The 16,222-nt window shown below is 40.1% G+C and overlaps 1 protein-coding gene across 2 annotated transcripts in view; it reads right to left on the bottom strand.

Annotated features, from left to right (window-relative positions):
• Positions 1-16,222, bottom strand: part of NAALADL2 (N-acetylated alpha-linked acidic dipeptidase like 2) — an 880,849-nt gene that overhangs the window by 309,894 nt on the left and 554,733 nt on the right. For both annotated transcript variants that reach the window (XM_055308319.1, XM_055308320.1), the window contains exon 6: positions 13,121-13,264. In XM_055308319.1, coding sequence (XP_055164294.1) covers positions 13,121-13,264 — 144 coding nt within the window. The remainder of the gene's footprint in view (positions 1-13,120; positions 13,265-16,222) is intronic.

Raw genomic sequence — 16,222 nt, 5'->3', positions numbered from 1 at the left:
CTGGAGTAATGGATCTATCAAATGTGGTAAAGCTACTTTTTTGCAAAACCGTAGAGCACCTAGAAGCAATGGAGTAGACAGGGGACAGCAGGGATAGAGCCACAGAATACTAAGTGAAAAAAGATAACAGAATCCAAAGATATATTGCTCAATAATATGTATAAAAATCTTCACTTCCTTCCTGTTTCTGAATACGTCAGTCCTACAAACTCTTAGGTGAGGTTGGCCAGGATAGCACGTCCGGCAGCAGCAGTAGGATATGATGCACAGCGAGCGAGGGGTCATGTGAAGGAAGGCGAGCATCCCAGTGGGTTGTGGTGCTGCATCCCAGGGTGCCAGGGCTGAGGCATGTGGAGCACAGTGTGTGTGTGTGTGTGTCTGTGTGTGTGTTTAAGCCCGAAAATTGGGAGTGAAGAAACTGTCAGGGGGAACAGAGCAATGAGAGAAGTCAGGGATGAGGACTGAGAATGGCATCTCCATTTCAGGGCTGAACAGCACATTGCCTTGGGAGCTGAAGGGGTCAGGAAGGTAAGTGCCCCACGGATGGGGGACAGGCAGGGCGATTAGTGCAGGCCAGACAGTCCATGTGGGGCTGAGCCTGGCTTTTCTGTCGGACCCACAACGGAGTGAGAAAGGCTTTCTTACGGAGGAAGGAGTAATGACATCAGTGGAGTACACGCAAGGGAAGCAATGACCCAGCTGATATTCAAGGGCATGACCCGCACAGGATCTCTCATTGTTAGTGAAGAGATTATAAACATGGGAAGAGAAAAACAGCAGGTATTCGTATGTCCTTTCGGTGTCTCAATAGATATACATAGATATAAAACTAAATAAAGATATAATCTGAATGTACATACATGTATGTATATCTATACAGATTTAAATTAAATATATTAATTAAATAAATTAAATTAAATTAAATTAAATTAAATATATTGTATTTAATTTAAATATATTCTCCCCAGTTTTGTTTACTAAGTACTGAAGGAAGTAACACTCCAACGGCCATGAGCTCATCTAGGATCCACATCTTGTTTTCCAGATATCATTCTCTACTCGAAAGAACTAGGACTTTTTTGGAGAAATGGCTGATAACATGGTTGGGGCTGGGGAGTACAAAATGATTTGATATATCAGATTTCTGTTCTATCAAAAATGAAGGAGATTTGCAAATCATGAGAATATGCCACAGACAGGACCTAGGTTGAAGGTGCTATTTCGGGCTGACTGGGGACAATTTGAGTATCACAATAAAAGTTGTACCGGCTTATAACCCATTGAATAAAGCGGGGATATAAATCCTAACCATATTATAAATTGATACTACATGTATAAATACCCAAACAAACAGGAAAAAGAAAGCTCTTCTTTACAGCAGAATGTCAACCCATAAAAGCAGAAGGGATGATGAACTTCGAAGGTCACTTTTGGCTCAACTTGGTAAGGACTAATTGGCCCAAAGCATAAATAACTGTTAAAATTAGTGGGTGGGCATAGGAGGGGGTGGGGACAGGAGCTCTGCATGATTTCAAATAATTATTAATTGTATAAAGAAAGAAATTAAAAAAATAATAATAATAAAATATAAAAAGAAAGAAATTTAAAAATAACTTCAACGAGGAGCCCTCACAGATTTTTGATGAATTAAATGATCACAGTTAGCATTCCCAGTAATGGGACAAATTGATATCAGCAATGGGGCGGGGCGGGGGGACAGTCTCACTCTGTAATGTTGCTGCCAAAGATGCAGCAGCTGAAATTATTTATGGGAAAACACGAGCTAAACCCACACTGGGGAACATTCTACAGGTAGCTGGCATGTAAGCTTCAAAATTGATAAAGCCGTGAAAGTCAAACAGAGACTGAGACTATTCCGGATTAAAGGAAACAGGCCACTTGGTAACTCACAACACGGGACTCTAGATCCCGTCGCTACTTAGGTCATTACTGACACAACTAAGATTTGCACGGGGCCTCCGGGGTGAGTACCCGACAGCCACGTATGCACGTTTCATTCATGATCGTGATGGTTGCGTGGTCTGCAGGGACAACGTCACCCCTTTTGGGGGAATTCGGATGTGATGGGTCATCTTGGTGGTAGTTTGCTCTCAGGTAGTTGAGAAAAAAAAAATTATTTGTGCTAGTCTTGAAACTTTGCTGGAAGTTCACATTTATTTCAAAATTGAAAAAAAAAAACATTTAGAATGAGAAAATCCTGGATAACATTTAGATGTCACTTATTATTTAAAAAGTCAGTGCGTGTGCGTGCGTGCGTGTGTGTATTGCTACTTTAAGATAACATTTCCAGCTCACATTTGCCAAATGCTTTCTGTCTTTCATGCTTCAAAGTTTGATGGCAGCTTTAAATTTAATGTGTGAAGTTCAAAAGATTTCAAGATGACAAAAATGCGTTCCACTCAGAGAACATTTGTATTCAAATAGGGTGAGGAGACCTAAAAGTAGTTGTCCTCTCTCTAGTCCTGAATTTCATCACGTGCAGAGAAAAATATCCTACTACAGAAATTCTTTTCCAGGGGCAATTCTGTCTCATATTCCATTGCTATTGTGAAGACTCAATTAATCCTGGTCTCCTGGGCAGCCTGGGTGGCCCAGCGGTTTAGGGCCCGCCTTCAGCCCAGGGCCTGATCCTGGAGACCCAGGGTCGAGCCCCACGTCAGGCTCCCTGCATGGAGTCTGCTTCTCTCTCTCTCTCTCTCTCTCTGTGTGTGTGTGTGTGTGTGTGTGTTGTGAATAAATAAATAAAATCTTAAAAAAAAAAAAAATCCTGGTCTCCTTCGCTCAGCCAACAAAGCCTCATCTCCACCTGCACTGTGAGTAAGCGGGACTCAGCATCTAGGAAAAGTCCCATCCCCATTTGGAGAGATTTGAGGACTAAAAGTTGCAACGAACTCTGAGTCCTAATTCCACTAAATAAGCTTTCGTTGGTTTCTTCAACATAGTTCTTGCTAGGATTCCTAACTTTAATTATTTGCCTCATTCTGTGCACCTGACTCTCTTTTTAGCTGCCTGACTCTAGAAAAGAACTTCTAGGATGGGGGCTGTGATTTGTTTTCTTTGTTTTTCAATTTCCCTGAAATCTAGAATCACGCTTTTGGTGGCTGGGACTTCATAAACCTCTAGCATCTCTCCTAAATGCCAACTGCTTCTCTAAATATCTGACTACAAACTGCTTCTGGATTCTATGTCATCACAGCTTGTCTAGGTTTCTCGGTGCTCCATTTCTCCACGTGAGATCTCTCCATTGCCAAATGTTTTTCTGAACCAATATATTATTGGTTGATACCTTATACTAGATCAAGGGTCTTATGGGAAATATTGATCAACTGACATGGCATACATGCTAACCAATCAGAATGCACTGGCAGCAAATAACTGGAATGCCCACAAAAACAGATGCACACTGATATCCCTGCCCCAGATGCTGTTTTTCTTGCCATATTGTAATTTTTTCAGGAGCTCCATTTCAGTCTATCCTGTAGGGAACATCACCTTACACAAGAATTCTACAGAAGCGCCACCTGGGTGGCTTGGTCGGTTTAGCGTCTGACCTTGGCTCGGGTCATGACCTCAGGGTTGTGTGGTTCAGCCCTGTGTCAGGCTATGAGCTCAGCAGGGAGTCTGCTTCTCTCTCTCTCTCTGCCTTTTCCCCCATTTGTGCATGCATGAAGAAAAAAAAAAAGTTTTACATAAGAGTCTGCACAAATTCTAGTCCTAACACCTGGCTAGGTCCACTCGGGCCCCCCTCACTTGATGTGATGCGTCTTACCATATCCTGGATACTGACAATAACACCAACTACCAAAGAAAAGGTTCTTCAAACATTTTATCCACTAATTACAATAATGACTTTTATAACAGAAGCCTTAAGAATTTCAAGTTTATTGAAAATAAAAGGGACAGAGGAACTAGATAAATAAAATGACGAGGAAGCATTCCACAAATCTAGAATGTAGGGCACATTCAGGACAACAGACTTGTTCCAAAGTTCCCAGTGTTAAGAGAAGAAAAAGAGGTTAGATTAGATCAGATTAGATTAGATTAGATTAGAAGGGATGCAATTTATAGGCCTGGTTTGGTTTGGATAAACCCACTGTAAAAAAATTGGGATGCCTGGTAATACACCATAGTTTGTGCATCAAATAAGGTAAAGTTTACTGTCATGAAAAAGTGGATGTATTTAATTAGATAGACATATTTCAAAATAATATGTATAGTATGATCTCCTTTTGGTTAAAACAAAACAAAACAAAACAAAAAAACCCCAAACCTCCAAATGTGTATATATAAATCCAGAAAGATTTAAACTAAGTTTTGATAGTGGTAATTACTGGGTGGGAGGAATATGTTCTGGACTGAGCTGTTTCTCTTCAAAAATCACATGTTGAAGCCCTGGCCCCCACCATAGCTGCATTTGGAGATACGGCCTTTCAGGAGATAATTCAGGTTAAATGAGGTCTCAAGGGTGGGAATTTCATCTGATAGGACTAGAGTCCTTATAAAAAAGAGAAAGAAACACCACAGGGTTCTCACTCTGCTTCTGTGTGCGCAGAGGAAAGTCCACGTGAGGACACAGAGAAGGCAGCCGTCTGCAAGCCAGCAAGAGAGCTCTCACCAGAAAGCAAATTTTCTGGCACCGTGAGCTCGGAGTTCCCAGCCTTCAGAAGTGTGAGAAAAATAAATGTCTGTTGTTTAAGCTACCAGGTCTGTGGTATCTTGTAGTGGAAGCCCAACATGACTAATACAGAATGTGTGGATTTGCTTCTCTGTTTTTACTCATCTCTCTTTTCTAACTCTTAGCAAACATTAACTGATTTGTAATGATAGAAATTAAAGAGAAAAGCAAAATCGCCAAATCTGTTTCAGTGCTGCAAAGTTTTCATTCTGAAAAAGTGAGACTAGCATACGAATACTGAATGAAAACTGTCGGCTTGGTCCTTTTTACCACATTAGTAGCTATCCTTGAGTCTACACACACACACACACACACACACACACACACACACACACGTGTGTATTCTTATGAACCTGCGTGCATTTTGGAAAAAAATAATAAAGTTTAATATTATTATTTTGAATTAGCAGAATTACCTAAGTAGGAAGATGTTTTAAAGAATATTAAACTCAGGAAAAAATAACTTGTCTTCTTTGTATCCCTTCTAAGAGTGAAAACTGATCAACAGAGTTTCTACATCTTTCTACCAAACCACTCCACAAATCACAAATTATCAGATTTGTCAGCAGACTCCTCATCTGCAACACTAGCCTAGGACTGCATATTTCCCACATTTCCATCCAGATCTATTTTCACCCTTCGCCTGGCTCTGTGTCCCAAGGAGCTGGCCTCTACCTCTACAGAGAACATCTACCGGGCTCTTCTGTTCTTGGCTTCAGGTTGAGTTTAGCCAAGAGAAGACATCGATACGTGATCAGCAGGTTGAGTAAGAGAAAGATTAGAGAACGTGTATTCCGTTACCCTCCCTGCCGGTCACTTGCTGGCAATGACTGCACTCCTTGACTGAAAGCCAGGGCTCCTGTCACACTGCCCTCTCCTACCCCTTGAGGACTTGCTAGTTCCTGAAACTACTCTCCCTTCTTGGGATTTTAGGTTTACAGGTAGTAACAATTACTGGCCTCGGGGTGGTTCACCATCCCTTTTTCTTTCTTTTAAGATTTATTTATTTTAGAGTGAGAGAGAGAGAGAGTGAGAGTGAGCAGGGGATGGGTAGAGGGAGCAAGAGAGAGAGAACATCTCAAGCAGACTCCGTACTGAGTGAGAAGCCCAACAGGACTTGATGTCAGAACCCTGAGATCATCACCTGAGCCAAAAATCAAGAATGTGCTGCTTAACCAGTTGAACTCTCCAGGTGCCTCTCACCACCCCTTTTCTATTTCCCTTTACCTATTTACAATTACGCATAGGCCCTTGGCCAAACTCCCACAAATTGCCATTTTTGGTGTGGGTGTCATCGATTTCCTGATGGTAACCTGATTTATATGTTGACTGACTTAGGTATATTTACTGAGTCATCTATATGTGTTGCCAGGAAAAGAATAGATGTTGAGGAGGAGAATAATTTCTTTTATAGTGTTAGGACAGACTAGGATATTCAGGCCAACTTTCCCACATTATCAGTCCTTTACAATGCTGAATAAAACACAAAACGAATCTTGTTAACAGCATATAAAAACTAGAAGGTAAAGAATTACTAGGTCAAAATTTAAGTTGTGACAGGAACACAGATAAGCAAAACAATAAAGCTGCTTTCAACTTGAGGGACTTTACTGAAGCTGGAAAATCTCTTAATCTTGATGGCCTTATGAGATGCAAAGTTTAGAAGAAAAAGCCCTGAGCCTGCCCACGTCGGAGAGAAGGTAGTTCCAAAAAGAGATTGTTCCTTACAAAGTAGAGTTCTAAATGACTGCACTCCCCTCTCCTATCCAAGAGATGGTGGTGAAAGTTACCTGTCATGGAACGAAGCAGGAAAAGCAATCTTGAAAAAGCTATAATTCTAGGTAACTCTAAAAGAATATAAAGAAATATATATAGCTTCTAAAATAATAAAGGGAAAATATAATGACAAAAATAGTCTTAATATAAAGAGAGAAATAAAAGGAAAACATAATATGTGGTACAAAGAAGAAATCCAAATTAAGATGAAAAGAATATATAAGTAAGTATAAATACATTAATAATCACATTACATGTAATGAACTAGAGCTTTCTGCTAAGAGATAATCAGATCGTATTTAAAATACAAATTAGTTGTAGGGCGTCTAACAGGCTCAGTTGGTAAAGCATGTGACTCTTGATCTCAGGATTGTGAGCTAAGTAGAATTTACTTTAAAAAAAAATACAAAGGAGTTGTTATTAAGAAGAAATGCTAAAAGAGAAATATATAGAAAGTTGGATTCTAAAAAATAAAAAGAAAGAAAAAAAGAAGAAAATAAAAATAAAAAGATATACCATAAAGAAACTAACACAATAACAAGCTAGTGAGTCTAAATTAATATAAAGCCAAATTTTTTTTTTTAAGTTAATACTTACATGAGAGAGAGCACAAGCCGGGGTGGGGAAGGTAGAGGGAGACTGGGAAGCAGACTCTGCTCAGCACGGAGCCCAATACCGGGCTGGATCCCAGGACCCCAGGATCATACCCTGAGCCACAGGCAGACACTTAACCGACTGAGCCACCACCCAGGCGTGCCAAACCAAATCAAATCTAAGACAACCATTATAAATATAAAAGAGATCACTCCATCTGATGAATGTTTCAACTAACCAGCAAGATATGATGTATTTGGATTTATCTAAGAAGGGACGCCTGGGTGGCTCAGTGGTTGAGTGTCCGCCTTCGACTCAGGTCATGATCTGGGGGTCCCAGGATCGAGTCCCGCATCGGGCTCCCCGCAGGGACCTGCTTCTCCCTCTGCCTGTGTCTCTGCCTCTCTCCCTGTGTGTCTCTCATGAATAAATAAAATCTTTAAATAAATAAATAAATAAATATATAAATAAATAAAACATCTAAGAAATGACCTTAAAATGTATGAATCAAAAATGGACAGAACAACAAGATAAAATAGACAAATGTGTACATAAGAAGGAGACTTTAACACTAATAATAAGAATATCTGAATGTCGTGTTAGGCTTCCTAGCTTCAATGGACATGTATAGAGCTCTACAGCTGACACTACACGGTGCACACCCTCACATACTCCTAGGCCACTGGGCAATAAGGGAGACATGGAAGAACCATATAGAAGTAGAGCAAAAACAACACATTCTAATGAAAACTGCAGCTTGGAAGGATCTGCTATTCTTCTTCCAGCATGCAAGTGCCTGGAGCATGGCAGAGAGAGTCAGGAGGTGCTACTTCCACCTCGAAGAGCATGGCATTTGCCTGGAGCTTTAAAGGATACTGAGGCTTTACAAACTTAGAGACACACCCCTGAAGACATGTTTGGAAAATACTAAATAGAGTGATAGGGAGAAATATTGGCTACGGAACCACAAAGGCACTGAGGGATCATCAGTCCATTGCCAAAAAAAAGGGTCATCAAACTGTAAAGACAGGGCGCGCTCTCCCGGAGTAAATCACATACATAAACCGCAAAGTTTAGCCGAAGCGTCTGTAATTGGAAAGAAGTGACAGGTACGTGAGAAGTGATGTGAAGAGGATATCAGAAAGTATGAAAAATTTGCTGAGGAACATTGGAGATTGGAAAACACTTGTTAAAAGCAATTCTACCTCAGAGTGTACACCCCAGGTTGTCTATAGGTCTTTTAACAGACAAACACAACCCTAGATTGATTCTAAGTTGAATCATCCCTGAAAATCACAACTGTCAAGACAGAAAGCTGGCAACGTGAGACGCTCTGGGCGAAGCCAGATCTGTGTCACCCTTGGTAGACCCCACCTGCACTCCCCAGGACACAGAGGACTGACTGTACTGTCTATGGACTTTGGACAATAGGTTTCCCACCTATGTTCACTCTGCTTAAGACCCTTGATGAGTCGTCCTTCAAAGTCATTTCTGAAGCTTTTTTCCCCTTTTGTCCGGGGACTTCAGACTGGCAGCTCACGAAGGCTGATCTTTAGTTCTACGGATTCCTCTCTTATCAGCCTCCAGCTCACACTCCTCGGTTCACCGCACAACCAGCTGCTGGAAGAGCCATAGCACTGGGGTGTCACCGTTGCAGTTTAGTGCCTCCTAACATCCGTCATGACCCTTGAGTGTAAACGTATTCTAGCTCACTAAACTTTGGGAATAAAAAGTGGCCACTGCTTGTCTGTGTGCCATATAGAAGTTGTCTACGCAAATTAAAATGGTTGCATGTTCTGGATATATTCCTCCAGATTTGGCGCTGGAAGTCATTAAGGCCTACCTTTCCCTAAAACAAGTTTGCGATTCTCTTATATATATTTTTTAGGCCTACTGAGGAACCCCCTTTTGCAGGGCCAATAAGGGCCATATCATATCATTTCCATATCACTCCATTATCTTCCTGACGTATCTACCAAGACACTCTTTAACCACCAGACTAACATAATGTACCCCGGGATCTTCTCACAGGCTATTCTGAACAGGTTGGTTAGTTTCATACGTAACAGAAAATAATGCTGAATTCAACTGTCCTAATATTTCTTGTTAACGACTATTTCATGAAAAGCTAAAATTTGCCACTTGCCAAAAAATTTTAGTATAACCTAAATTTTTGGACAGTACGCTCAATACATCTTTTTAAATCTCTGCTTGGGATGGTAATAATGAACACTTTTAAGTAGTTGTTGTAGCTGTTAACAAATTAGAAGTACAAACCTTCAAAATACATTTGAAATATGTAAAAATCATAACTGACAGTGTCACTATACTATTCTAATTAAAGTGATTTTCATCAAAGAATATGTAAAATTGTGAACAGGGAAATATATTTTATATATAGGAAATATATATCCTGTTCACAAATTTAAATATATCCCATATATATTAATAAAATATATATATATCCATTTGAAGAGATGATCCAAGTTTACTTATGTGATGACATTAATTTTTATGCAACACAGAAATAGTCACTTTTCTGTTCATCAAAAGTGATCCATCAAACATTCATATGTTTGAACTGGCCATATATGTGTCAACACACCCTACCTTCACTATTTTAAGTTGATTAATTTTTTTGTCTTAAGTTAATGGATCTTAAATTTCCTTCTCTCCGTTTCCCACTATATTCATTGTTTTTAACCACAAACTCTGACTGATAACTGAAAATTCAAATTTCCGTGTTTTGGTTGATTCTCAGAGACAAAGATTGTTAACATAATAGAGATTGGAAATTGGAAATAGATAAAAAGAAGAGAAGACTGTGGAAAATAAAATACAGCCAATATGCAATTATTTATATGTTATATATCAATATATGCATGCATGCATATATATGCAAGACCTTTTTTTTCCTGCTTCTTTTTCTATTCCTCAAACAATTTTTAGTTCCCTCAAGAATTTTCTTTTTTTTTTTTTTTAATTTTTATTTATTTATGATAGTCACAGAGAGAGAGAGAGGCGTAGAGACATAGGCAGAGGGAGAAGCAGGCTCTATGCACAGGGAGCCCGATGTGGGATTCGATCCTGGTCTCCAGGATCGCGCCCTGGGCCAAAGGCAGGCGCCAAACCGCTGCACCACCCAGGGATCCCTCCTCAAGAATTTTCATATAAATACTCTGCTCTCCGGTTCCTTTTACTCAACGTATTTCACGTATTTTATGAATGCTGATATCTAATGCCTTTATTTAGTTTAAGTTTTATGGCCTGTTTCAGTTAGGTAGCTTTCTGTTGCAAGAAACTAAAAATCCAACATAGATTGACTAACAAATATGAAGGTAGGGTGTGTTGACTCATATATGGCCAGTTCAGTAGGTTTGGCTACAGACAAAGCTTTAGGGCTCACTTGATGTGGAGAAGGTTTTCTCTCTCTCTCTCTCTCTCTCTCTCTCTCTGTCTCTGTCTTTCTCTCTCTGTTTCTCCTCCCATTATTCATCTGTACTTTCTTGGTGTTGGTTCCATTTTCAGGTAGGCTATACTCTCAAGGTCCCAAAAGGGTTACCAAGAGATCCTGAGGTTACAGGCTTTTTTGTTCAGCTATAGTGTTAAAGTGAGTCATTGCTACAAATAAATTCCAGAAAGTGAGTCCTGGCACTGTTTGGCTAAGATCATCCTTGAACCAACCATCATAATATGGTTGATGTAATGTACCAATAGGCTTGAGCTAATGAGGATCTATTTCTAGAGCTTGGGATGTGGCCAAACCTATCCACGCTATCTTGCTGGGAAATGTTGGCAACGATTCAAAGAGGGGGAGGGGCAAATGGATGCTAAGAAAGCAAAGATGATAGGTCAATTCTGCTGTACTCTTATCTGACAATTTGGATTTGGTGTATACAAAGGATTAAACGGGTAAGATGATTAGTTGATCTGAACACGTATTTTTAATGTGCTCCTGCCTAACTTCTCAGTGAAGATTTTCCTACACTAAGGTTCAAGACTAAGAAAATTCAACAGTAAGATATAATTATAATATGTTTGTAATTAACTTTTCTATTCCATAAACTGTAAGCATTGCTCTTATTGCCCAAAATATAGCACTTCATTCTGCATCCTTTTCATGTACCATCCCTATACGTATCATAATGAGCAAGTGCTATACTTACGTGTTTATGAGAAAACTTAAAAGTCAATTAATTATTTTGGCTGCATCATGAGTATTATTATCCAAAACTGGCTCATTATTCTACATTTAAGACTAGTTTAAATTTAATAACTCGGTTCAGACTGCTCCATCACTATTTGGGAAATCTAAATATAATACCCTGTATTTAAAAAGATGATGAAAGGAGTACCCATTATAACATGAAATATCTTCTCAATTTATACATGTCCCTTAATTTAATTACTGTCTAAAAGCAGTAATAAGCTACTATATCCATAAGGAAACCTGATGTGGCTTAATTCCTTAGAAAGCATGTATCTTGTTGTTGTTGTTGTTGTTGTTGTTGTTTTTAACAGTGGAGCTGTAAACACTTTTCAGTGTATATTTCAATTTTTCTTCCAAGCTTTATACACGTTGTGACTTACTGTGAAGATACAGCTGTGGATAGATACAGCAAAATGTGCCATTTTGCCCAGCCTTGCCATTATTATACAGATATTTAACATATTGTGGAGGAAATTGATATAATTCTTTGCTGAGAAAGACAATGGCTAATATAATATTTCACAGTATGCAGAAGTGCTGAGACACAGAACATAACTTGATTCTCAGATCAACTTGAGACACTAGAAGCTTAGCTAGAAGGGTGTCTCTAGATCAGGTAGGGACCTCCAGCAAGGCGGTGATGCATGAGGCCATGGAGCTCCCACGCACGCTGTCGGCTCAGGAAGGGCAGGACAGTGGCTGGACCACAGCCGGGTCTCTGAATATTAATTGGAGGAATCAATCAATTAATTAACTCTGGTCTTAAATTTGGTCTTTTAGAAGTCCAGTGCTTTCCTCAGAACCAAAGTATTATGAAATGTTCCTTACATATTTTAACAAATAGAGCCCACGGTCAATTTGTAGGGCTCCGAATAAAAGACGATAAAAACAAAAAGCTTCTCAAAATCTTCAATAAACTGATCAATAATCAGTTTTGGAGGCACTCAATCGATAGGACTTTGCAAAGTGTATGTGTGTCTCTAACAGAGGACAAGCCTATATGGATTCAGGTTGTGTGTGTGTGTGTGTGTGTGTGTGTGTGTGTGTGTTTAGGTGTCTTCAAAACATTTTTTGGAATGCTTTTGTTGTCAAGAGAAAAGCAGATGAGATAAAACATGGGTCATTGAGCCTCCAGGTCTGGACACAAAACCCCAGTCCTGGTGTTGAATTTTACAACCGCTAGATACGGATTTAACAATATGTAAAGAGAGTCTCTGCTTTAGAACTGTAATGCCGAGGCTGGAGGCAGAAATAAGATGCAGCCTGTGGCTCGCACCCCACCACAGGTAGCTTAACTACTTCAGTTTTATCCGTTGTGTTCCAACAAGGCCTGACAAACCGCCCCGCAGTACAAGAGGCATCTCTCGGGCGATGATGCGTAAAGACACGGGGATTTTTTAGTCAATCACAGGAATTAGGCTTTAATGCTTCCTACTAAAAGACTTCATACCCCAGCTAGCTGACTGCTATCCATTGAATCTTGGCAGCCAACAAGACTGCTGAAGCTGAAACGAGGAAGCTATGTTAAGCAGATTTTCATGAATGCACAAAATGCTTTATTTGTAAAGCTGCTTTCCTTTGTGGTGGTTTAAAATGCTTTTTTCTCCCCCCCCCCTTTTTTTTGATCTCTCAGTTTGACGAACTCTCAGTCTTTATCAAAATTATGTTCTGAAAACCTCTCTTAAAGAGCCACAGATGAGAAATAAGTGCTTACCTCATCACAAAGAAATAGTTTCTTTTTTTTTTTTAAGGAATAATTCTAAACATGTCAATCTAAGGGATTAAAAATGATCATGGTCCTTACAAAAACTACAAAATACACAGAAAGACACGAAATACTTTACCATTATTTGGAAGCTCTAGAGGGCTACAGACACCAGTTTTGGTTCTGCTGTTTGGTGAAGAGATCAGTTTTGCAACGAGAGATGCCGAGACGGGCTGCACTAGCAGAGACGTGAGGTTTGCTCGGTTTTGCCTAAAGCTTCCATCTGGATTCAAAAGACAAGAGAACAGACCTGTTAGCAAACCGAAATTAAAAACACTTGAAGAGAAGTTTTTTGTTAATAAGTATTTAAAATATGACCCATGTGCTTATTTGAGTTCCTTTGTTTATTCCCTAGATCTACTCTACAAGAGGCCTTGACGTACTTCAGTCCAAACACTGTTACGTCCCCTGGTTAACGATGGCAGAGTGGACACATGCACCTACCTCCATTCTCCCATAGAACTCCACTGAAATGACAACAAAGGAATAAAAAAGCATAAACCCACATGGGCTGATAAAAGAGAAGGGGCAATAACAGCAGTAAGATTCTAAAAGCTGGAAAGCAGATGCGTAAGCGTCAACTGATGTAACAGGCCCAAGACGACCACAATCTAAGCAGCAGAGGGTAAGCTGAGAAGCAATGCAGTTTGTACCACACAACCCAGAACGGCTTAGGAATCGGCCACAGCGCCTACCTATTAAAATATGGGCAAAAGAGGAGGAAAACAGGAGGATTTGATGAAATTCTGATTATGAAGGTATCTCTCCTCAAATCCTCATTCATGCCATCAGTCAGAAGAGTGTCTGTTCCTCCCCGACTGCCTCAGAGGAGTAAAAGTGGGATGCTGAACAGGGAAGGAGACACCAGACACAGTGATGGGGAAGGGGTCTCATATTTAAAATGGGATGGTCTTGGGCAGCCCGGGGGGCTCAGCAGTTTAGCACCGCCTTCGGCCCAGGGTGTGATCCTAGAGTCCTGGGATCAAGCCCCATGTTGGGGTCCCTGCAGGGAGCCTGCTTCTCCCTCTGCCTGTGTCTCTGCCTCTCTCTCTCCTCTCCATGCTTCTCATGAATAAATAAAATCTTTAAAATAAAATAATAAAATAAAATAAAATAAAATAAATAAAATAAAATAAAATAAAAAAATAGGATGGTCTTATAATTGCAGAGACTCTTCAAATGTTTTACCGTTTTATGGTGCCCAGAATCCTTCCTTCCAGCTAGGGCAATAGGAAATTCAATTGGAGTAAATATGGCCAGGTCAATGAAGACTATACAAAAATACTAAAAATCTGGAAGTCCACCAAGAAAACAACCACCAAAGACCTCCTATGTTAGTATCCATCAGTGAATAACACTCATCCATATACACAACTTCAAATCCACTCAACTTTGCCATTCTTAAGTAGGCCCCCTCAGCCAAGGACAACCCTAGAATGGCACACATGCACCAGAGCTTATAAGAATAAGAGCAAGGGGGTCGGGAGGCTCAAGGAAGGAGGTCTCCAGGAAGACAAAAGAAACGGAAAAACTAGCTACTATGCTACTGGATTGAGAGGATATTGGCAGTAGAGATCAGAGAGTTAGCATGGGAGGAACATCTAGATACATAGAAAAATAAGAATCTAAGAATTAGACAATCTTTAGCTTCAAAGGGAGCAAAAAGTTGTTCGAGAAAGAAATGTAATCATTGTACAGTGTGAATAGTATTTACGTAGTCATTATAATATAAATAATGACTATTTAACACACACAAAAATGATACTCTTTTGGAAAATAATGGGAAAGGGGCACACGTCAGGGGTGAGGGACTGTGGAGACTTTGAGAGCAAACTAAATCTTTATCTTCCATAGTGGTAGTAGTGATTAAAACGGAAAAAAAAAAAAAAAAAACAATGAATTCAACTCATAAACATGCTTTTGAGAGACAGAGAGGTAAATATAAAATGTTGGGAACAACTGAAAATACTGAAAGAAATTGAGTGTTTGCCTCTGGGAGAGAGGGGAAAGAGAAAAAAATATATAGGGAAGGAAGGAAGAAGATGAGGGGTTTTTTGTGTTTTTTTTTTTTTTTTTAAGATGAGAGTTTTTTACATTAACCTTTGTAGAATTATTTGAATACATCCAACAATAACTTGGAGAAAAAAACAAAATTAAATAAAAATAAGGAGAGAAAACTATGGTAATACAGGTGAAAGAAAAGTCCACAAGCACTCAGAGTAAAGAGAAAGGAGAGAATAAACAAAAACAGTGCTTAGTACAGACTCAGAGAGGAAATACACGACGGAATGATTCTCTTAAGCAGCCAACATGTCTGTGAACACAGAGCTTTATTTTTCAGAACTTTTATTAGGGAAAATGATTGCCAAAGGTTTTTCTCAGAATTTAATTTGATAAGACTGCAGGGGGTGCAGAGCTCAACCACACTGGTATCCAGGCTCCAGGAGGCAGATTATAAATGAGAAAGTGTGTTACAGAAGTGTTTCCTTAAATTTATCATCTGGAAAACCACAAAGCTAAAAAAAAAAAAAAAAAAAAAAAAAATGGTATTTAGCTTAGGCCTATGGCAGCCATAGCTGTCACGGCTTTGAAGAAAAAAATAATAAAGATTTACGCTTAGGATCAGTTTTGCTATGTCAGCACAGCGCTGGTTGCATAATTCAGCGGCCCTGTGAGAGCAGAGGGATATACGGGAGTACACTGTGACCACAGTGTAGTTCACGCTTCCCAGCCAGTTTCAGGTCATGGTACCATAGCGGCTGCGTAATTTGCAGGGCCCAGAGCAAAACGACAACAGGAGACTTCTTGTTCAAAAGGCATGAAGAATTCCAAGATGGTAAGAGCAGAGCATTAAACCAAGTGTGGGCCCTTCCGAGTGGGGCCTGTGGGACTGTGCAGTGCAGGCCCGTGAGCCAGGCCCTGCAGGGCTCCCAGGGCACCAGGGGCTAGCAGCCATTCCACCCACTGATAGAAACCCAAGGGAACTTTCACACCTCCGGGAAGCTGCTGTCAGCCCCCAAGTGACCGGCCCAGAGTCTCTGCAGCTCCAGGTTGCACCCGGGGCCATCACGGGGTAGACGGCGTCCCTCAGTGCACCAGCTGGCAAGCCCTGATATGAGCCATCCTACTCCCACTCCCCAGCCTGTATTTTCTCCCTCGGCCATCACTTTCAGGATTCCCA

This window comes from Nyctereutes procyonoides, unplaced genomic scaffold (genome assembly GCF_905146905.1).
Source record: "Nyctereutes procyonoides isolate TBG_1078 unplaced genomic scaffold, NYPRO_anot_genome, whole genome shotgun sequence".
Lineage (NCBI taxonomy): Eukaryota > Metazoa > Chordata > Mammalia > Carnivora > Canidae > Nyctereutes > Nyctereutes procyonoides.
The sequence above is the reverse complement of the archived record's forward strand: the minus strand, read 5'-3'. Positions and strand labels throughout refer to the sequence as shown.